The sequence below is a fragment of the Cynocephalus volans genome, chromosome 8, assembly GCF_027409185.1.
Source record: "Cynocephalus volans isolate mCynVol1 chromosome 8, mCynVol1.pri, whole genome shotgun sequence".
In the NCBI taxonomy this organism is placed as follows: Eukaryota; Metazoa; Chordata; class Mammalia; order Dermoptera; family Cynocephalidae; genus Cynocephalus; species Cynocephalus volans.
Window position 1 is genome coordinate 9,926,495 of NC_084467.1, and position 23,606 is coordinate 9,950,100.

The window sequence follows — 23,606 nt, forward strand, 5'->3', positions numbered from 1 at the left end:
AAAGGCTCATTAGATGGGGTGGGTGGGAGGCAGAGGCAGGCACAGGCCATTCTCAGGGCTCTGAGCCCCATTTTTCTGGCTGTCTTGGATTGGATCCTCAATTAGTAATTTCCTTTGAGAACCAGCCTCTACTGACATAAGATTTCTTTCTGGCCTGCCAGTTTTTCCATTTGTCCAAAGTTCAAATTGTCCTAGCAGATAGTTGGTACAATTTTCTTGGTTTAACATTTAATGCAGCCAGAGCGCAGTAGTTATTATTAAACCTATAGATTGAGTAATATCTTTGAATAGGTTCTAGAAGGTGAATTTCTTTCTATCTTGGAGCTCTGGAGAAGAATTTCTGTTATACACTGAGCCAAACTTCAGAGGTTTTCATTCTCTGCTAGAGTCCGCTCTGGTTACAGTTTGCACTGAGAGGAGTAAGTGTGTTTGTGGAGAAGAAATGCTTTTCCACTCGGCCTTTGGAAGTGGATGCATGCAGCAGAGGGGAGAGAGCTACAGGTCAGAGATGAGATGCTGCTCACGCTTTAGTGGGCTTCTTGGGCTTCCACTGTACCACTGTGACTGTTAGAGGATGTTTTGGCCAATTCATACACCTGAGCACAGAGAGTACTGTTTAAATAGACTGTTGGATTCCTTTTAGGGAAATGAAAAATGTTCAATTGAGCCATTCAGTCAGGAATGCTGGTATCTTGTAGCTATTAGCAATTCATGGTATTTGAAGAGACAGTCTGGGTTGACCTTCTGTTCTCAGTCCAGTTGTTTGTGCTCATTTGAGCACAGTATGTATTGGTAAGATACTACTTAACACAAAGTCTTGGGCACATATATAAAGTAAATGCAAGCACAGTCCATCAGTTTGTTGGGGTCATTACACACAGCCACTGAGGAAGGTGACAGTCAGCAGTTGTGCTAGGAAGTCATGTGTTTACACTCACTTTCTGTTCATTTACTGGTTGTTTTTGAACATCATTTGGTTGATAGACATTGGTCATGACAGACTTCTCAGCCAACTAATAACTTAAGCTGTATGTGCTTGTGTGCACAACATCTGTCTTCAACTAATAGAACTATGACATAGTTACTCATCGTATAAGCTAAGAACAAATAATGGCTGGCCAACTGTTGACCCTCAGACTGAAAGGCAAGGTCAAGCAAGTGGAATTGGTTAGATCTCCCTGTGTCACCTTGTTTGGATTTATTGTTGCTTAAAGAAAATGACAGGAGCTGTTTTCATCACTCTGATCTGAGGTTTGGGGGCCCCCAGTGTATGTCAGATAGTAGTGGCCAGATGCAGACTTACTCTATATTGATCCCTCTCACTGGGTGGATATCTGCTGTGGATCAGCCACTGAATCAGCAGCCCCTCCCTGGGGGAAGAGTCATCCATGCTATGCAGCCGACTCCCTGACATTTTCATGGAGTTCAAAGCTCAAGTTCGTTTGGTGCTGACATTTTGGATTAGCTGGTTGACTGGAAGGACTGCTTCTTTCTATACACTGTGAAATTTATAAAATGCAGCAGCTGAGGGCTTAAGATGGCCGACAACCCCCCAGCTGGCAACAATTAAATACACCACAGACCTCTGGCTAAACAAAGGTTTGTGGAAGCAGAGTTGCTGCATATGCACTGAACTGACTCTTGTAAACTATCTTTTATGTTGAGTGTTGGTTGGTAAGAGACACTATCAACTAATGAGTGGTGAGTGGGTGGGTGGGGTTTTGCCAGCTCTTGTTTAATGATCCATTTTTCTCAGGACTGTAATACCAAGACCCTGGCCAAATAGCAGCACGTCTTAACAATGGAGGTGGTCACGAGGGAAGGAGAAAAGCGGCTAGGGGAGGCTGAAGGCTGGTACAGCAGTGGTGGCCAGAGTAGCTTAGATGTTGACCTTTATGCTCTAGCAGCAATGGCAGGTCCACAGCTACTCCACGTTTGTTACTAGACACGATCACATCCTTTAGGCTGGAAGGAGAAGATGGAAATAAGCAAACAATAGATGCCATTTTGTACCCATCAAACTGCAAAGATTTGAGAGTCTAGTGCTGTCCAAGATGCAGTTTAAATTTAAATTAAGTTAAATTTAAAATTCAGTCCTTTAGTTACACTGGCCACATTTCAAGTGCTAAGTAGCCACACTGGCCAATTGGTATGTATTAAATAGTGTTGTCTTGACAATACCAAGCATTGGAAAGGAGGTAGATTGCTGGGATCTCTTAAATGCACTCACTGTTGGTAGGAGTGTAAAAATGGTTCAGCCACTTTGAAAACAGTTTGAATTATCTTGTTAGGTGAACATTTATACCCTGTGATCCAGCAAATATCTTCCAGATATGTACCCAAAGTTCACCAGGAGACATACACAGGAATGTTTATAGTGCATCATTTGTAATAGCAAAACCTGGAAATAATCCACATGCCATCAATGGGAAGATGGATAAATTATAGAGTAGTCATACAATAGGATATTAATAAGGCAGGTACCATAAATGAATTATCACTGCACACAAAAACAATGGCTGAGTCTTAGCAGTGTGACAGTAACATCCTTTTTGAAAAGCCCAAAATAACTAAAACCAAAGAATATAATAAGAATGTATCAGAGCATACTTTGAAATGTGATAAGACTACATAAAAAAAAGAATAGCATGAGAATGATAAACATGAGATTCAGAATAGTGGCTCTCTTAGGTAGAGGAGGAATCGGGGATTGGGGTGGCAGAAGACTACACATAGATTGTAGTTATGGTCAATGATGGAGTTTTTGTGATGGGCATGGTGGTTCCACAGATGCTTATATTATATTATTTCAAATAAATACATAAAGGCCAATGACCATATTGGGCCCTGAACTGAGGACAATACAGCGTCTAGTCCTAAAGTCCAGTTAAAAAATAATGGGAATAGAATCCTTTCCCTCCAGTCATAGGCTCACTGGAACGTACTCGTACATGAAAGTGACTTAAGAACAGTCACTTAAAAATGGACACTGTGTACTGATGGGTCACAGAGCATGAACATAAATTTAGGATTGCTGTTACGGACAGTCATGCTAGTTTCAAAGGGTTATTTGAATTTATAGTGCCACATCAATATGTGAAGGAAATAACTCTATCACACAGTGGCCTGCACTGAAGAATATCACTTTAAACTTTTTGCTGGCGTATGGGGTTTGAAAACACTAGCTTATCATTGTTTTTTATAATTCTTTGATTAAATTTGTACTGAATTTGTTCACACACTGTGACTTTAAGTACCATCCTCTATCCTTCCATCACAGCCTGCTGACTTGGACCTGAGAAGATAAGATTTTAGTTGAGTTTAGGAGAAGAAATAATAGTTTTTCAGTACTGACAATGATAAGGTAATAGGGGAATGTGGGAAGAATTCCTTTAGTCCAACTTTCTGCTTCTGGTCAAGACTTTGGCTAAATCACCCCTTCTGGAAGTAGTCCCTCTATTTATAAGGCTGTAATGGAAGACTGTGTTTCCTTGCTGTAAAACTTAACTCTCTCTTCTTCTATGTTGATGTGAGAAATGAGCCTTGAATGCCACAATGAGCTTTTCGTGTCAGCAGTATTGAACACTGTACCCAACCTTTCCCTCTATATTTGTTTGATCACAAAGTGAGGACCTTGGAAGTGAGAAAGTAGTTTGCAGCCCATTGGGAAGACAGATAAGAAAAGAAAAAACTGGCAGTGTATACCCACAAGGGAGCTAGTCTGCTTTTGCATTCTCTTATCAGTGTGTTTGTAGTTCACAAGTTAGAAGATAATGTATTAGAAGTGGAGGTGAGATTGGATCACTGAAATTTGGGGAAGACCCTGAAAGTGGCCACTGAGTCAAGAAATAACTATTTGCACTAGAAAGCTATTTGATAATGTGATAATATGGGGCACATTTATTTACACTCTTGACTATTCCATAGATGTTATGAGATGTGATTTCCAAGAGTTTAGGTCCAGAAACTAGCCACATTTCCTTGGCTTCTCTGGGTTCCTTGGATCTCACCAGAGGAATTTAGGACTCTCAGTAAGTTTTCTCCTACTTGGTAGCATATTTTTCCTCAGCTTTGGGTACTAATGGAGAGATTATTTCTTCCAAGGAAAAAGATGTGTCAACCGAGGTGTTGATTTCCTGTCATTGCATCCATGCCCCCCCCCCCTTTGTGTGATCAGTGAACTAGACAGGGACGCCCTGACCTTTCTTTCAGGAACCTGAGATGCCAGCTGGTTCACATTTAGCCTTAATGTTGATTATTGGCTTTCAAAGCTCAAAGTTTCTAGTCTTCAAACTCTCCACCAAAGTTTGCATATCACCTTCCCTTTTTAGCGTTTTTAATAAACGGTCCTTTTACTATCCCCCACTCACAAATGCATTCACTAGTATATTCACCTAATTCTTATTGCTCCTCTACCATAAACCAGGCACTTTTCTAGATCCTGGGATATCAGTAAGTGGAACAAAATTCCTCTTATATCCCAGTTGGGGAGCCAAACAATAAGTAAATATATTTGTCCAAGTGAGATGTGAACAAAATTTGTTGAACAGATGACTGGCTTGATCTAACATATTTTGAAAGGGCCATTCTTGTTGCTGTGAGGATAATGGAAAAGGATGGAAGTAGAGAGAAGTTAGGAGGTACTGCAATAATACATCACAAATCCAGAGATCATTTGTTAGTTACAGTAGAGATGGAAAAATAGTTGGATTTGGGATAGATGTTGAATTTGAGTCTACGGGCCTCCCAAACAGCTTGGGGAAGATTGGCAAAGGAGTCAGAACCCGGATGTGGGGCTGTCCTTCAGACTTGCGTGGCGTGCTGAACTGAGTGTTGACCTGGGATCAATAACACTTTACAGTGATCCCAGCTCTGCAGCTAACCTAGGGCATGGCCTGTGGCAAGTTTGTTTCTGTCCATATTTCTACCCCTATTTGACCACCAGGGCACTTTTTGCCCTTGTTAGTAAGTCTCTACACTACTCTTAGAACACGGTCCTGTCATGCTGCTTCAGTACGTAAGCTTATTCCTCTCTGTTAGCTATGTCTAGAGAGGGGTGTTTTGCTTCAGTAGGCTCCAGGAACAAATAATAAAAAGAACAGCAAGTACAAGGCCGAGGACAAATCGAGTACACTCTTATCAGTCATCTGAAATATGCACAGCCTTTCCAAGACAAATATGGACTCCTGTTTCTAGGAAAACACCAAAAAGTACTTATCAATTGCCCTGTGTATGGTTTGTGGAAAAAAACAACATCAGCCTACCCTGAAAGCCATAGCAAAGCAAATTCCTTTGGGCAACCAACAGCTGAGTGGCATGAGTTAGAGCCACTGCAGAATCCCAGACTGTGGCCTTGGACCAGTCCATGGAGCCATTCTTCCCCTCATATGATGATTCCATCCCTCACCCTGTACCCACCCAAGCAACTGAGCTCATCTTAGAAGTCATGTAGAAGTTTGGTGTGTTCTTACTGAATGCCCAAGATCCCTTACTAAATGCCCAAGGTCTCATTGCAAGTCCAAAGATGTCTCCCCTAAAGATTCCTAGAAAAATAAGGGGTGACCAAGTGGAAGCCTAGTAATAATAGCAATAACGACAGCCAGCATTAGTGAGAAGCCCACATTCTGCCAAGCACAGTGTGATGGGCAGTATTTCACGTGATCCTCACTACAGTCCTGTGAGGTAGGTGTCATCACCCTGTTCCACAGACAAAACTGAAACTGAGGGGTTAAGTAACTAATTTACCTGTGATCACATAGGTAGAAAATGGTAGAGGCAGGATTCAAATTCAGAATGGGAGTCTGTACCCACTAACTTATAGTGCATTCACGGCCAATACTGTGGTTTAATTTTGTTCACTAAATTTAGAGTATGTCTTGTATTGAGTAGTGCTTTATCTTAGGAGAAGAAGGAAAATCAGTTTAACCTTAACACTTGACCTCTTTGCTTTTTGTCCATTTACCCATCTAGGACTCAAGCCCAGAGGGTTCGGAAACCCCGTGTCTGCACAGGGCCCCAGGGACTGCTTCCCCGCTATTCTGAGAGCCAGGCAGAAGGACAGGAGCAGCTCTTCAAGCTAACAGACAACATACAAGACGAATTGTAAGTCAGAGCCGTGGGAGACCAGCCCTGTTGGGCCACTGGGTTGTTTTTCTGTCTTTTGAGTCTGAGAAGCATCTGATCTGAGAATCATCGTGGTTCTCAGCCCTCGGAGCTGGTGAAAGGATTCCTTGTTCTTAATGGTTTTTAGCTTTAGATATAACTACTTGTAAACAGCCTTTTACTTGAAGAAGTGGTTCTCAAACTGTGTTCCATAGCAGGACCTTAGTGTTTTGTTTCTAGAAAATGACAGTTTCTTTCCAATTAGTTCAGAGAAGGTAATGGATAAAATGTTCTCAATTTTAAGACTGTAAATTTTTTTAAAACTTTGATGTCCTGTTGTTTGCTGCAGGTAAATATCAAACAACTAATAGTTGAACATTTTGGGAATGCAGTTTTCTTAAGATTGTCTTGTTTACTCTTTAAATACAAAGCCTTATGTACCTGGGATCTTGTCATATTTTCAGTTAGTGAAATTATTCCTAATCGATATGGTAGAGTGAAATATATCACTATGCTAGTATATTCTGCAGAGACGCTTATAGCATAAAGTGCTCTATAACCTGAGTAGGTGTTAGAATTACCAGCACAGAGAAATCAGTTAGTTATGTCTGGTGAACAGCAAAATGCTAGTTTAATTTCTTTTAATTCTTATTTGTCTCCTTTAAGGTAAAGGAAGCTAGGGAGGGTTGTGGGAACTGTGGTTGTTTTTTGGTTGGTGGAGGAGTGTCTGAAGTAGATAGAGGTCAACTCTCAGGATAACCTTCAAGGTTATTGTTAGAGACAGTATTAGGTAGACCTCAACTCATATTTTTGTAGCAGTGTTTGAATGGGAATATCAAAAATTGAATCCAGAATTTGTTTATTACTTGCTGGATAGGATGGCATCTTATCAGATGCATTTTGTAAACCCAAACCCTCCGTGGTGCTATTGGAAGCTCTCTTCATAATGGAGGTGTATTTTATTATCTTAGACTGCTCCGGTTGCCATAACAAAATACCACAGACTGGGTGGCTTAAACAACAGAAATTTATGTTCTCACAGTTCTGGAGGCTGGGAAGTCCATGACCAAGGAGCCATCTCATTCTGTTCCTGGTGAGGCTCTCTTCGTGGCTTGTAGATGGTACCATCTCACTGTGTCCTCATATGGCAGAGAAAGGGGGCTCTCTGCTGTCTTTTGTAAGGGCACTAATCCTGCTGGATCAGGGCCCCAACCTTATGACCTCATTTAACCTTAATTACTTTCTTATTCCAAATAGTCACATTTTGGGGGTTAGGACTTTAACTTATGAATTTTGGGTTTGGGGAGGACATAATTCAGTTCATGGCATATGTCATTTTATTCTAGCCTCAGCTGTTGTCATTACTCTTGATACCCAGAATGACCTTTGGCTTCACTCCAGGGAGGACTTCCTATTCCCCTCTGCCTTGTGGTGGGGATTTGCTGCCATGGCTGACCTTTGTACCACTTTGCTGATGGAAATTTTGGCCTTTGGATCGGAGGTCCAAAGAGCCATTTCTCAGGTCTAGAAGAGCATGATGCAATTCTGCTAGAATGGCAGTCCTGTGAGGATCAGGATTTCAGTCTGTTCCATTCATTGAAGAATCCTCCAGCACCTAGAAGAGTGTCTAGCATATAATAGGTACTCAGTAGTACATCTGGATAGCTGCAGTTTAGCATATGTATTAATACATGTCCACTTTTCAATCTTCTGGGAGTTTTTTTGGTCAAAGGTTAAGTGAGATTATAAATTATTGTATGTTGTAGTTTTAATCCCCTACTGCCCTTCCCTGACCCCCAACTCACCTCTGTGCAAGTCAGACCATCTCAGGTTCTTACGAAATACATGTGCATTAGAATGACATGTGCCAGAAAACAGAAGAGAAGTTGTGTAGGATGCCAGCATAGGAAACATAGAAAACAGAGCCAGAGGAGCTGAAAACTGGAAACAAAACGAAATCAGTAAAATAGATTTTACGAAACTCTTAAAATTTGGTGGACTGGGAGGAGATATTAGCATGAATGAATTTTGACTCTGAAGATGAAAACCATGTGTCTCCACCTGAGTTGTGGGTTAAATCTTTCAGTGAATGTTGAAGGAGGCACGTGACCATGGCCTTCCTCAACATACAAGGAAGAAGTCATCCAGGAATCTGGCAAATGATTTTCTGAAGCATCCTCAGTTGTCATCCTGGGTCTTCATGGTGACATGAACATTCAGTCATCATTTTGCAAGAAAGAGGTTTTCAGGAAAAGCACACGAGCACCAAATTATACTTCTGACTTTTATCCTAGATTTGTAATTAAAAACATGTTTAAAGACCTAATTATTTGCATATTTCCCTTCAGAGTTAACCCCTTAAAAGGGTCTGTAATACCTTGCTCTACTGTTTAACTAAATGTTTCCACATTTTTTTCCAGTTAGACTTACTGTTTCACTTCTGGAAAATATTGTGTAATTATTTCCCTATGGAGTGAAAACCCCACAAAGTCCCCAATACTGTAGTGACTTCAACTTTGTTCTCCCAGATCAAGTTGCATTTAATTTTTTCATTTTATTTAATTAAATAGTATTAAAAAGATAGTTACTGACTTATGATTTAAGGTCTGGCCAGCTGAAAGGCTTCAGTTTCAAATTCATCAAATATTTCTCTGGTATGTTGCAGAATTACATTCCTTCCCATTTTTCTCAATTTTGGTTTTGAAACAGAATCCTGGGTTAAGATGATGATAAAATTTACCCTGTATGATTAAATTAATTTTTCTTTCTTTTTTTTTTTTTTTTTTTTTTTTTGTCGTTTTTTCGTGACCGGCACTCAGCCAGTGAGTGCACTGGTCAGTCCTATATAGGATCCGAACCCGCGGCGGGAGCGTTGCCACGCTCCCAGCGCAGCACTCTACCAAGTGCGCCACGGGCTTGGCCCTAATTTTTCTTTCTAATCGATAGCCAGAAACCTCATTTTCATTAAAAAAAAAAAAAAAAAAAAAGTACCTATTTTGTTTCTATAATACTTCATCCTAGACAAAGGGACATTCTAGGATTGTAAGCACTAGGGTGGCTCTTATGCTCAGGAGCAACCCACGTGACCTGAGATGTTGCTCTATGTGCTGTTTTCTATAGTTTGACAGCTAGATTGTATTTTTATTGCTGTATTTTGGGGGGGGGGGGGGAAGCTGGCCTGTACAGGGATCTGAACCTGTTACCTTGGTATTATAAGGCTGTGCTCTAAACAACTAAGCTAACTGGCCAGCCCAGACTGTATTTTTAAAATGTAGTTTTAGAAAGTAAAATTTGAGGGTTTTTTAAATACAGAAAAGAATTAAAAAAGAAAACAAAAATAGCCTATAAATTTACCATCCAGATAAGTCCTTTCTCTTTTTTTTTTAAAGACGACCGGTAAGGGGATCTTAACCCTTGACTTGGTGTTGTCAGCACCACGCTCTCCCAAGTGAGCCACTGGCTGGCCCTTCTTTCTCTTTTTAATGAAATAAACTCATGCACATAGTTAGCAAATTCAAAAGACTGCAGACAGAAATAAAGTCAAAAGTCTCCTTTCTTGCCCCCTTTTGTAAACATACTATCTTATGGTATTTTGTATCTTGTCTGTTCTTGAGAAATTGCATAGAAAAATAGATAGAAACGGAATTTTTTTTTTTTTTTTTTGAGCACAGGCTATAATATTGATTCTAATAGCATATAATTACAAATGTAAACATTGTAATAATGCATACAGTCTCAAAATAAAAACAAAAGACCAGTCCTTTTTAGGAATGGGGTAAAATTCATTAGTTTCCATTTTCTAAACCAGGAAATAACCTATCAATGACTTATTGACACCTAGGAAATTGGACATTCTTTGATATGCCACTGAATTAAAACTTTAATTTGGCAGATTACCCAGCTACTCTGATAAAAGTTGATGGCTTGCTAAATCTTTAATAAGTTAAATGAAGAGTTCTGAGGGAATTCTTTAACTTAATACTGGGTAAAATATGTCCAGCATCCAAAGTTGCATGTGCGCTGGCAGATTTCTTTGGACCTTACAATGTAATTTCACTGTCATTTTCTGAAACTCCCTAATACGTAAATTTATTGAATCCTCTTATGTGCCAGGATGAGTAAGAAAATTGCTCTGTCCTCAACAAGTTCCCAGTCTAGCAGAAGAAGATTACCAACTACCTATAGCATGTGAGTGCTGTTAAAATAGAAGTATGAGCAATGTGTTATGAGACTACAGAGGGGAGGTGATTAATTTATGCCTGGAAGCCAGGGAAGGCTTTGCAGAGAAGGCTGTAGACAATTGACCTGGCCTTTCAGGAGGAGGAAGGTGCCAAGGAGAGAAGAGAGAAAGGCATGTATGCAGAGAACAGTGTGGGCAAGGCCTAGGGCAGAAGAGCTCATGGCTTGTCCGGAGAATTCAGATCAGCCAGGTGTGGCAGCAGCACATGTGTAGGACGGAAGGAATAGAGTTGTAGAACTGGAAGGGTGGGTTCCACAGGCTGGGTTCTGAAGGCCCAACCTTAATCGTCCTGCTAAGGAGCTTACCTCTCCTGTAGGCAGTGGTGAGATTTTGAAGAAGAGGATCCCACTCAAAATTGCATGTTAAAAATGTTACCTTGACAGCAATAGAGCAATAGATCAGCTGGAGACTAGAGGCAGGAAGCCAGTTAGGAGGTCCTTGGAGCAATCCAGGTAAAAGGTGGACACTCCAGAGCACACAGTGGCAGGAAAGGTAAGTAGAAGGGGACAGAGTTGAGGGGTATTTAAGAGGTAGCATCGGTGCAATCAGTGAACTGGCTACACCTGGACCCTGAGTGAGGAGGAGAGGTTGAGAGTGGCTCCCGGGTTCTTGCCTGTTTGGTCGATGGGGACGCCACCAAGTGAGGTCGGCGGTGCCAAAGGAGTAGAGAGGTAGAAAAGAAAGGAGCTCAGCTGTAGACATGCTGAGTGTGCAGCACTTGTGCAACATGTGTGTGGAGATGTTCTGCAAAGAGTCTGGCACTCAGAGTGGCACGGGCTGAGACACAGATTCAGCAGACACGGGACCTGGTGGAGCTCATGCCTGGGGATGCAGGAGCATATTCTGGGAGCGCTCCTGCAGTAAGACGACTCAGAACTTTTCTGATTTTAAGATGATTCCAAAAGGAGTAGAATAAAATATATACAGTTTATAAGGCAAAAGATAAGAGAGTGGGAGAAAAAGAAACCAAATAGGGTGATTGGAACAGCTTACGTGGTAGATTTCTCTCCCTGAGCAAGAATTGGTCCTGAACCTGTTTCCCACGTGGCCGATTAGAGGGACATCCATTTCTCCAGCCTGCTGATGAGAGGATGTGGAGATTTGCAGGGGGGTCATCCCCACAGGGTCAGGATAACTTGGCACCTGTTCTCAACAGAAGAGAGCCACCATTGAGTGAGGATCTCTCCTGCATTTAGGCACATGGATTAGTTCCAATCATCATTGCGGCCCTGCAGAGTGGACATGATGGTCCTTGTTCCTCAGATCAGGACAGGGAAGCTCTGTGCCGAGCCCATCTGGCTGGTGAGAGGCGGAGGCGACTTGTCACCAGGGCGGTTGGCTCCAGTAACAAGTCTGCTGTGTGACTTGGAGATGTTATTTCCTGCCACCGAGGGAGAGGACTGAAGTTGTTGATAATGCCGCTGGTGCTGTTGTGAACACTCCCATAGTTTGTGGTTTATAGATATTGTTAGTAACAGTGGGTTCTATTTCTGTGCCACTGAATCTTCCCAGATTCGGCCACTGTCAGTGCCCTTCGTTCCAGAGAAGGATGTGAGCTGTACTCCGCAGCCTTCCTTTTCCTGAAAAGACACTTTCTGCCACTGACCTCAAGGCCAGACACTTTTTTTCTTCAAGGAGAGTTAAAACTGTTACTAACTGAAGTTAAAAAGTTGTATAAAAAAATACTGTTTTTTTAAAAATAGAATCAGTTATAGTATCCTCAGCAACCTAAAATGTGTCAACAGAACACCAGGGTGACTTCTCTCATTCTCATATGTGAGGGATACAGTTTATCCAGATGCTTTGTGCTTCTGACTACTTTTTTTCATTCTCCCTCCCTCTGAGTTAATAATAGATTTAAAAACAAAAACAAAGCAGAATGAGTGTACTCAGGATCCACCTGAGACCACCGTGGCTTCTCCCTCGGTGTCATGAGGTTTTCCAGTGGTCACTCGTTTGTGGGCCAATCCTCATGTGAAGCTCGGCTGGGGAGGGGGCAAGTGGAAAGCCCATGTGGGCAGCGTGCACTCAGCTGCACTTGTGGGCCTCTCACGTGGAGAACTGGCTTTCTGCAGGTGGGGGGCAGGAAGGGAGGGAAGTGGCCAGTGGCTTAGAGGAGAAAGGGGGCAGAGGAGGGAGTGAGCAGCAGAGGGGAAGAGCTGGGCCTGCTCTGCTTCTCTCATCACCCTGAGTCTGGACTCCACTCTCACAGAGTAACAAGTTTAGGATCAGTCTCCATTAGACAAGGGGACTAGTGTGCAGCTGTTCTAATTATTCTTTGGTGTGGTTTCCAGATTTTGTTAAAAAATAAAACTGATGATGATGATGATGATGAAACCCAAAGCCTTGGCCGCTGGCAGAGGGGGTTGCTGGGGAAGTGCCGGGAGAAGTCGGAGAGACAGAGGTGGTCTCACCGTCTCCTTTTCTCCCTCTCTCGGATGTACCCTGATCTGCTTTTGATTTGAAAAGACTCAGAATATTTTACACATGTCCACAAAATATTATTATATCAGTAGCAGCTCCAGGGAATGAATGGGGCCCCCTGGACTTACAGAATAGAGGTCTGTGCAGATTTACAGAGCTGCTCCTTCTGCTTGCATGTCTGTTGGGCCGTGCATTCTTTGTGAAGGAAGCTGACAGGTATTATCATCTCTATCAGAGGGATGAAGAAAGTGAGCCATAAAGAAAGCAGCCGACTTGGCCAGAGTCACCCTGCTTGTCGGGCTCGTCACCACCCTGCTGGCCCCTGTTACCTTTAGGGGAGTGTCCCAGCTCAGAAGCGCCCTTCCTGCAGAAGTCGTTCTGACCTGATGGAGGACTTGGGCCATCTGTGGCATCTTGGAAGGGGGTCTATTCTAAAGCCTGTGAAAGGGTTCTAGTATGGAAAGTGCACTGATAATGTCTGCCACTCTGGCCTGGGTGACAGAGCAGCTGCCCAGATGGAACGCCCTTGGCCCTCTCTCCAGGCTGTGTGTAAAGTCTGCTATGGAGGTGCTGAGTGGGGTAGGGGCAGCAGGCCAGGGCGATGGGATGGAAGCGTCCTGTCCTGTGCTGAACAAGAGGAAAGGAAGTCAGATCTCAGTTGGAACTTCAGTGCACATTAATGCTCTCACCCCAATTGCAGTGGCCAACTTTTGGAGTGTCCTTTGAGAGTCATTACAGCTCCAGTGGCATGCACCTGACCCACCTGTGCTGAGGAGCGTTGGCCCTTTTCGGGTTGAAAAGCTTGTTTCCCAGCAAGCTCTGGCTGGCGCATTGCTGCTTCCTGTCTGTGTCGGGATGCCTTTTCATCTCTTCCTGTCTTTCTGTCACTCCGTGTCCTCCTTCCTTCCCCTGGACCGGCTATTTTAGATTCCATTCCAGTTGATTCAGCAAGGACGCTGCCCTGGATTTGATTCAGCGAGGATGCTGCCCCCGATACTGTCAGAATGGGAGATGAGAGAGAGTCTGTGCTAAGTGGCCTGAACACTCAAAGCTGCTGGGTTTTTCTAATTTTGGCACTGAGACTTTACAAGTTTACATTCTTGGCATTGCCAACCAGTTAGAATAGAACAATAAACCCCAAATTTTTGTCATGGGAAGCTGTGATTAAAGTGGCAACTGGAACAGGGCAGATACTGAGTACTTACAAGGTGGCCAACTCAGTGGTTGGGTGCTCAGGGACACATGGGCGCGAAGTTACGGACCCCACTCTTAGGGGGCTTACAGCTTAGAGAGCTGAGATAGTTATCCAGGCAGCATAAAGAAGAACAAATCAGTGTTTGGCAGCGCTTTGCTGGGGGGAGGTCAATGCAATTAAGTGTTCAAAAGTGGGGGATGGGTGGAGTATTTAGAGGACACTTCATGGAGAAGTTGGAACTTGTGCATCCTCGGGCTGGGGAGGATTTAGAGAGGTTGAGAGAGCAAGGTGTGTGTGTGTTCCTCATGGGAGGCTCTCAAAGCCCAGAGGCGAGCGAGGCCAGTGGCTAGCCACCTTCTGCCCACAGCTTCAGCCTCCCCTTGGAGGATTTTGCACCTGCTGACCTGGGAACAAATCTGTCCTGGACCCAGGTTCCAGAATGTTTCCAGGTGGAGCCTTGGCTCTGAACAGCTAGTTTTTGGAAACTGGAGCTCGACAGTCAATCTGTTGTCAGCTCTTAGTATTCTTGCCGTCATCTGTTCTCTTTTGCTGTCCCCTGACGCCGCAGCCCCATTGTGAAAGGCTGTCACAAGATGCGGGGAGGCAGCCAGGCTGGGGGAGCTGTCGCGGTGGCTTCCAGGGTTCACTGCTCTTCATTCAACAGCTGAACAGAGAGTTTGACGTGCATAAATTTCCACTTTAAATCTATGAGCTTTGTGGAAGAAGAATTCAATTTTTTTCTGAGTGGCCCTAAAACTTCTAGAAGTAATGACTAAAAGTTTGGAAAGTGAAGATTACAGCTTTACCTAAGAAAACATTTTATAACTATTAGAGGTTTCTGAACATAGAGTGGCCTCACAGGTTCCCTGTCACTGGTGGTGTTGCGCAGAGACTGGGTGGCCTCTTCTGAGAGCCGTGAGAGGCAGGAAGCGGACGCAGGGGCTCAGACGCTGTGACGGTGGGCCGTCTCCTTGTGTCGTGTGGTGTGGCGAGCCTGTTCAATTCTGCTTTTTCCCTTCAGTACTCATCACACCCCTCCCTCCCCACCGCACCTTCTAGCCCGCTGGTGTTTACCCCCCACCATGATAGGCAGTGAACTTTCTCAGCTGCTACTTCAGCTTAATATTTAAAAGCCTTATGTTACGAAATACAATTTCAGAGTATAAAATTGTTTCTGTTGTTGGAACAATGTGTTGTTATCACTAGGTAACATGTATTGAGTGCCCTGTGAGGCCAGGATCACTTTTATTTCTGGTTTACAAATAAGGAACTGGAGGCTCAGAGTGATTAAGCCACCTGCCCACAGTGTAGTAAATGAGGGAGCCTGGATCCAAGCTCAGGCCATCAGACCCCAGCACCCACAGGGGCACCCACCCCCCTTTCTGCTGGCTTAGTACCAAGGACTAACCTGGGCGCCTGCTGTTGAGAAGCGCTGGGTGTCGTTACCATTTGCTTGTCTTCCTCTGCAGCTTCATAGCCGTGGAGAACATTGACAGCTACTGTGTGCTCATCTCCTCCAAAGCTGTTTACTTCCTGAAAAGTGGAGACTATGTAGATCGAGAGGCCATTTTCCTCCAAGTGAAGTACGATGATCTCTACCACTGCCTTGTCTCCAAAGACCATGGGAAGGTGTACGTGCAGGTGACCAAAAAAGCAGTGAACACGAGTAGTGGAGTGTCCATCCCAGGCCCTTCCCACCAGAAGCCAATGGTGAGTCCGTACACGGCTGTCTTCTCGGAACTCCTCCGCCCTGCTTACCTCTTTCCAGCAGGAACTCATTTTGAAGGTGCGGGCCAGGCTGTTATTAATCCTGGGGTGCTGCTGCTTAGTCTTGGACATAGAAGGAGCCAGTGCATGTTAACTGGGGTGGCGCTGCCCTCCCAGCTAGCCCACTAGTGACCCTGGGCAAGTTGCTCCACCGTTGGGCCTCAGTCACACATCCATATAACACAGGTAGCAATACTTACTCTAGTTGGTTGTGAGGAACAACTAACACGATACGTGGGGTTTTTTAATTCCTAAAATGGGTCTCTTTGGTGCACTGAATCTAAGAAGGTGTTAGAGCACACACAGGCTTCTCCATTATCTCTCCTGTAACAGTGGAAACCATAACTTAAGTTCTTTGCAAAGATGCAATATCTAGCATGCTCAATAAATATTTGTAATTAAAATTATACTTTGCCTCTAAAGGGTCTGAGCTATTGTTAGGGCAGGACTTTTAAATAATAAAGTTTATATTAATGACTAACATTGATGAAGGGCTTACTATGTGCCTGGCCGTACCCTGAGTGCTTCTAATGGGCTATTCAATGTCGTCCTGCCATCCTCCCCACTTTACTGTTGAGGAGGCTTGGTGAGGGCAGTTGACTCATTCAGGGCTACATAGCCGACCTTGGTAGGAGTTGGGGTTCAAAGCCAGGTGGTCTGACTCCAGAGCCAGCTGTCTAGACCCCATAGCCCCTCACTGTGCTGCCTCTGCTCAGAGGGGCTGTCAGGACAGCAGAGCAGGTGTGAGGAGGCCCACCATCTCCAGCGCAGTCTGACTCAGTGGCTTGTCATGACACCCAGGTGCTGGTCTTGCTCGTTCTCACCTGGGAGGCCAGGACCTTCACACCTGCATTCAAGAGTGATGTGTCACTCCGAAGACCTGCTTCTCTCTGGTCTTTCTATGATCAGAAGCAGCAGCCTGCCTTTTGAAGCCTCTCTCCTCATGAGTCCTTTGACCTTCCCCGTGCTCAGGAATGCACTTGGGTTTGTTTTGCCTTGTGCAGTCTCCCCTGGGGTCATTGGCTAATGTTAGGGCTGACTGATTAAGAGAGTTAACACTCCAAGGTGTGAGTACTTGTACCAGTTCCTTTCCATGGTGGGGAGCCTTGCCCAGCCGCCTTTCTGCCCCTTTCCAGGCAGGGGAGCAGCGGTGCGTTCTTGGTAAGAAAGGCCTCTGGGCATTTGCTTGCTGGCTCTTCTTCCTTCTTTGACAGTCACTGGACTTTAGATTTGAATCCCAAAGGTACAGTCCTTTATTCTTGCTCTTAGTCTTGCCTCAGCACATCTTCATCTCCTCAGAACTGAAACTGGTTCACAGCTATGGGGGTCCCAGATGTCAGGTGATTGTGGTTTGGCTGCACAGTCACCTGGGGAATGTGTGAAAACCACAGATTCCAGGGATCCGCTCTAGACTTTTGAATCAGAATTAACTACTAGTAGGTCCCTGGGAATCTATATTTTTGAGTAGCGTACCTATTATTCTGATATGCAGCTGGGCTGGGAGCTGCTGCCTGGATGAGTTCCACATGTACTCTGCTTCCGTTTGGTTTCCCCACCTCACAGGCAGATTATTCATTCTGTTCTCCTCCGTAGGTCCATGTGAAATCTGAGGTCCTCGCAGTCAAGTTATCACAAGAAATAAATTATGCAAAGAGCCTTTACTATGAACAACAACTTATGTTAAGACTCAATGAAAATCCAGAGCAGTTGGAGCTGGACTCCTGAAAAATCTCAGCTACTGGAGTGAGACACTCCAAGACACAGACCAGTCAGGAGTAAAGAGGTCCATACTCTTGGCTTAAATTAGAGGCAAAACCAGAATAAGGTTTGGGGGAAGATATCAAGGAAGAAGGGAAAGCAAATCCTTGTGGGGAAAAATACAAATGGAAACTGTATTAATTTGTGGGTGTGGAGTTACTTTAGATTATGGGGAAGTAATTTTTAAGAGGTATAGGTTGGTTGAATAACAAAAAAAATGTATTGAGATAAATCTAATTTTTAGATTGCACTGTATTTTGTTAACATGTATATATGTATAACTGTGTGTTTGTAAATATATAGGAGAATTTCCAAACAAGGCCTGTGATGTGTGTGAAGGTTTAACTGTAAAGTAATATGAAATTATATTGGCTCTTCTGTTGCACTAATTCTACACGTCTAATTCAGGGTACTCTCTATAGAAAGGCATTCTTAGGAGTTGAAGAATGTTATGTCTTAGTTTTGGAAATTAAAGTATTCACAGTCAAGTAGATTGAGGAGAGATCTAAGGTATTCAAGAGTGATGCCTTTGAAATCTTTGGTCATCTGGGTTTGGAGCCTTGAGCCAATGTGCTCAGAACCAGAGCTGGCCCTTGACATGGTTGTGAGAGAGTGGCTTGGGGGCCTGTCTTTTATTTCTCATCCCCCTTTTACAGATAGTTCTTAGATTATTACAAATTATTTTAAAATTTATCTACCTATTTGGCTTTCTCCTGACTAGTCTTGCCAAACTTTGAAGTAAAATTGTGTTCCATTACCTTCCCCCCCCCACCCACACACACAAATCAGCAGTATAAGTTTTTCTCAGGTTATTATTAGAGAGATTTGAAACATTGGTAGGCTCCTGATTTAGAAGGAAAAAAATCCCATTGAACTATTTGTTGTAACAAATCATAAATCCACAGTAAGAATGCTCTCCTTCCTGGGCAGCTACAGCAAAGGAGAAGGTCTTCACGTTGTTTTGTTTTAATAAAGCCACATGCTGGTATCACAGCTCCACAGCCCTAGGGGACACAGGGACGCTAACGCCAGGATGAGAAGGGAGAGAAAGAGAGTTTCAGAAAAGGGAACGAAATAGAAGTAGTGAAAAGCTGTGTTTGTAAGATCTTCATGGACCTGGATTTGGCCAAAACATCTCTTGTCTTTCGTTTTAAATTCCAGCCAATAACAAGGCCTGATGTGAGTGCCCTCTCCTTCCTGGGTCTTGTTTTTTGGTGTTTTCCTTTTCTGTAAGGAATAAGCCAAGTATGGGGGTTGGGAGGGGGAGGAAAGGCCTTATTCTAGAATGAATGACCCACCTTGTGATTTTTAAATTTTTATTTTAATAAAGCTAATCAATTTCTGTAACCTTGCACATGTAACTGAGTCTGAAATGACTCAGTGGATGTGTAGAAGGTTTTGGTGTTTGTACCGCATGACCCAAATCCTTCCAAGACACAGATGAAGCTAAGCTCTCATCCTCCCTCTCTGCCACTTCTCCCCGCGCGCGCGCGTGCGTGCGTGCGTGCGTGCGTGTGTGTGTTTTTCAAAGAGGAGTGTTTTGGAGTCATCTTGAACTCCAACCTTTGGATAGTCTTCTCTGAACTCTAACTTAGTGGATTGCAGAATTGAAACTTGGCTGTTGCAGGGTTGGGTGGGTTTTTGGTTGGTTGGTTGGTTGTTTCCTGCTAGGTGGTAGTCACGACTGACTGACAGCCCTCGTGTGCAAGCTCCGCAGCAGAACGGCTTGAGGGTTCACTCCTCCCAGTCTTCCTCACCAGCCTGCCTCCTGCGCCCCCCACAAGTTTGGCTTGTGACTTCTGTCATCAGTAAGCCACTGCTTGACTGCAGGAAAGTAGCTGAGGGCTGCCCTGTGGCTGGTGTTTCAGGAGGACTCCAGAGGGGTGTTCAGATGCCCTCTTCCAGTTCCTTTCTAATTTTAATCCACTCTTTAACTAGTTGCCCGTCCCCTGGGATTGTACAACTGCTCACTTTGTCATTTGTGCCTCAGAAGAGGCAGATGTTAAAGTGGGATCTAAAGACCAAATGGGACAGGACTGAGTGTGCAATGGGGGCTCATCTGTGAGCTTCTGAGCTCCCCTGCAGCCTTTGTGCCAGGCATGGTGATAAGGTTTCAGGGGCTTCTGACATAGTTTCATGGTTCTCACCAGGAAAAAACCCAAAGCTCTGGAGGAAGCAGGCCCTGCTCCTGGCTCCTTGAATGCCCCATTTCTTTTTAAATTGGTGTTTAGCCAGTGATGTCTGAGACTTTGATAGTTCCTACTGATTTTCATGCTGCCTCAAATACACAGTCCCTCTCTGAAGAAAGTATAATAAATGGAATAATAGGAAATTGGATAAAGAGACATCAAAAGCCATCCCTACACCCTGACCCAGTACAGTTGGCTGACCCATGTCTCAGCCTGACCATGGCTGTTCTCTTTGCCCGCTGGAAAGGCTAGCTAGGCCAGTGTTGCTTCCCACCCCACCCCAGCCCGGGCCTGGTCACTGCAGAGTGGGAAACTGAGGAGCAGCCTCTCCCCCAGCCCCTTATGTCTTTCTGCTTGGTGGGTATCGCCTCAGTGTTCAGAAGGCTCCAGGGCCACGTTGTTTCTAAGCATCATTTGTGCCTCAAAATGCCATGGTAGCTGCTTGATAAAATATCTGGTTCTCCACTGTGTAAACACTATTGCAATCAACAATGTATTAAGACTCTTTAATCTGGTTCTTATATCAGAATCGTTATTTTTCTTCCTGTGGAATAAAATGCTTTGTTGACTTCCCAGAGTTGCTGTTTGTTTTCTTCTGGTTTCTTGGTGTTCCATAGCTTCTAGAACTCTCCCCAGTGACAAATACCAAACAAAGTACAACGTTCACAGTAAAATGCACTTGGTCCAGGGAAGCGCATGAACAGGCAACCCCATGCCTTGAGCAGCTCTAACCTTCCGAGAAGAAGCAGCACTTGCCACCCTCCAGAGCCAGCCTGATGCTGGCTGCTGCCCACCCCACTGCTCCAAGGCTGCTGGCTACTCCCTGGCAGGATGGGGGTCGTCGTCTAGAGTTTAGGTAGATTGTGTTAGTCCACTCCCATTGCTTATAGTAAAATACTTTGAACTGGGTGATTTATAAAGAAAAACGACACTTATTGCTTATGGTTTCTGAGGCTGGGAAGTCCGAAGTCCATCTGGTGGTTGCAACAGTGACCCAGGGGTCTCACATTGCAAGATGGTGGGAGCAGAGGGAGCAAAAAAAGAGACAGACTCTCTTCTTTTAAAGCCCACAGAACCATGCCCCTGACCACCATTTTTAATCCATTCACTAGGGCACGGTCCTGCAATCTAATCACCTCTTCAAGGCCCCACCTTTCAATTACCATAGTAGGATTTCCCACCCTTTTAATACTCACAGTGGGGGCTAAGATTCTAATACATAAAACTTGGGGGACACAGTCAAGCTCCAATGAGTTTTGGGGAGACATAATTCAATCCACTACACAGGTGAAGAGGAAACAGCAAAGGAGACTGAACAAGGTAGAGGAGTGACACCAGGAGTGACACCTTCTGTGGGTCCTAGAAGCCTAGTCCAGAAAGATTCCAAAGGCAAACTATCAGATGCTGCTCGTCAACCAAGTTGGGTGAGGAGCAGCAATTAATCATGGATTTGTCAACATCAAAGTCACTGGAGATCTTTCTAAGAGCAGTTTAGTGGAGGGGTGGGGTGAAAGCTGGGTTAGAGAAGAGTCAAGAGAAAAATGGAGGGATAGAAATTGGAGAGAACAAATACTGACAGCCCTCTGGAAGAATCTAGCCATAAATGGAAGGAGAGAAATGACTGATACTGTACGAGGGAAGGGGTGGTGAGAGGGAGAGACGGGAGGCTAGCTGGACAGGAAGATGGCTTGGCCAGGGGAAACTCGAGCTTCTCGTTTGATCGCTTGTTTTTTCGGGAAGATCAGTGATGAATGAGCATGGGGCAGGAGGTGCTGGAGAGCTGGAGAGAGAAGATGAAACATGGCCATCTAGGGTCATGGGAAAGTGAATGGGCCTGAGAAGTACAGTGTGTTCGCCAGGCAACATCAAGGTTCCATTTGAGGTTGGTGGCCATGAATTCAAAGTGAGACCAGGTGGCCTGGTTGTGTTTTTCTCCAGCCACATTTAGCTGCACGGGTTCAGTGTGGACTGGGCAAAGAATTGGATTTCATCAAGAAGTGTTCCCCTCACCTGTTCCAAATACCCCATCCACCGTTGCCCACTTGAACTCGACAAGAGTCATTGAAAACAGAATGTCAAACACAAAAATTCAATAGCTTAGAGAAGAGAAGAGCTACACTTTCCAAACCAAAGCATAGCATCTAAAGAATATGGCCCTTCTAAGTGGGAGATACCATAAGTATTGTTAGCACCCCTAAATGAGAGCACAGCTAGACTATTTTAGGGGCTCACGGGGGGAGTGGTGCAGTGTTTGAGGATGAACTCTCCAGGCACTCCAGGACATAGGGATGCCCTTGGCATAGAAAGGGTGTGCGAGTCACGTCTTCCATTTCCTCTGCCAAGTTCAGCGTGCTGCCCTGCAGGTACCGATTCACTAGGAAAACAAAGACCAGCTTTCACTCCAGGTCTTTAGACTGAGCATGTGATTTCTAATACTACAAAGTAAACTTGACATTCGCTGCTCATTGGATGCTGTGTGTCTCAAGCTCCTGAGAGCAGGTATTTAAATGCTCCTGGAGTGCTTTCTGAAGCACGGGTCCAAGCATGTTATTATTTAGATGTTTTGAGTAGCCCCAAATAACAGTCATTCAAGAAATTTGGTGTGAGATTTCACTTGCATCTGCAAGGGTCCCTGAAGATAATTGCTAATCCAAGCTGTGTCTTTCTTGCTAGGGGATGATTAAAGAAATTGTAAAGAACAAAGAAAGAAGAAAGGAATTTGCTGCTGAACAATCTTGTTGAAACTTTCAAAAATTAGTTTCTAGAATTTTATACAAATATAAACCCAAAATATACTTTTGCATCTATGTTATAACCTATGAGGGCAGTTATTGCAGTATTTTTCCCCTTTTGTCCCCCAGCCACCCATACCATCCCTCTGTACTCTATCCACTCCACCTCAAAATTAGCATCTTGTGTATTGCCCACATTCTCATCGTGCTCATATAATTAGATACAAATGTATATGCATAGATGTAGGTATTCATAGACAGTTTCCTAATGTTTGTTTTTATAAAACTGGAATCATATACACCATTTTGCAACTTTGCTCTTCAGGGTGGTATCACTCTAATTTATTCTCTTAAATGCTACATAATAATTTATGGTGTAAATGTTCTATAATTTACTGAGCTATTCCTGCACTGATGGGCATTCACTTCATTCTCAGTCTGCCTCCCTGGGAAGCTTTCTGCCATTTTCTGTTGCTTGCAATACTTTAATTACATTAGAATTTCCTGCTCTGGTTTATAAAGGTTAGGTAAAAATAGGCTGTATACCCTTAGGTTCTAGAGTTTTTTCAATGGTTCCCTTTAACCATCATCCCACTGTCTGCTCTGTTCCTTGGAGTATTCAAGTTTTCCATTTCTTCATAGGTCAACTTTGGTAACAGTTGATTTTTTTGAAATCATTCAGTTCTCTTAAATTTTTGAGTTTGTTGCATTGCAGTTGCATGCATTCTCTTAAAAGTATTTTAATGCCTTCTGTACCTTGTTTCTCCTTTCTCATTCCTAATCTTGTATATATTTACTCTTCTTTTTTTATAACTAACTTTTTGAAGAGGTTATTATTCTTCCTTTACAAAGAAGCAATTTGAAATTTATTTCTCTTTGCTGCTTTGTGTTTTTTTATTCTGTTGAATCCATCTTTAATCTTTTATCCCCTCTACCTGGCTGGTTTTGATTTATTTTATTGATATTTTCTGGCTTTTTTTTTTTTTTTAGGGCCCATCCCAATTACCTTTTTTTTTTTAACTTCTCGATATACATTGTAGTTGATTTTAGTGTCCGTTTACCTGTTATTTTTTCTTGCTTTCTAAAATGAGTAATTAGCTTTGTTTTATTGTGATTTTTTTTCACCCTTGTTCTTGAATGATTATGGCCTTTTAAGGTTATACATTTTCCTCTGAATACAGCTTGGTTTAGCTCACAGA

General features: G+C 43.6%; 1 protein-coding gene and 1 non-coding gene across 6 annotated transcripts in view; both read left to right on the plus strand.

Annotated features, from left to right (window-relative positions):
- Nucleotides 1-20,250, plus strand: part of VPS13D (vacuolar protein sorting 13 homolog D) — a 256,779-nt gene extending 236,529 nt beyond the window's left edge. For 4 of the 5 annotated variants that reach the window (XM_063104869.1, XM_063104870.1, XM_063104871.1 and 1 more), the window contains 3 exons: nt 5,971-6,102; nt 15,431-15,671; nt 17,322-20,250. In XM_063104869.1, coding sequence (XP_062960939.1) covers nt 5,971-6,102; nt 15,431-15,671; nt 17,322-17,453 — 505 coding nt within the window. In that variant the 3' untranslated portion in view covers nt 17,454-20,250. Of the gene's footprint in view, nt 1-5,970; nt 6,103-15,430; nt 15,672-17,321 lie in introns of those variants that run through there. The other variant, XM_063104873.1, reaches the window with a different exon arrangement.
- On the plus strand, nt 15,807-15,952 carry LOC134385431 (small nucleolar RNA ACA59). Its single transcript, XR_010024398.1, has one exon. It is a non-coding gene; the product is annotated as a small nucleolar RNA ACA59 (small nucleolar RNA).
- Nucleotides 20,251-23,606: the final 3,356 nt, after the last annotated feature.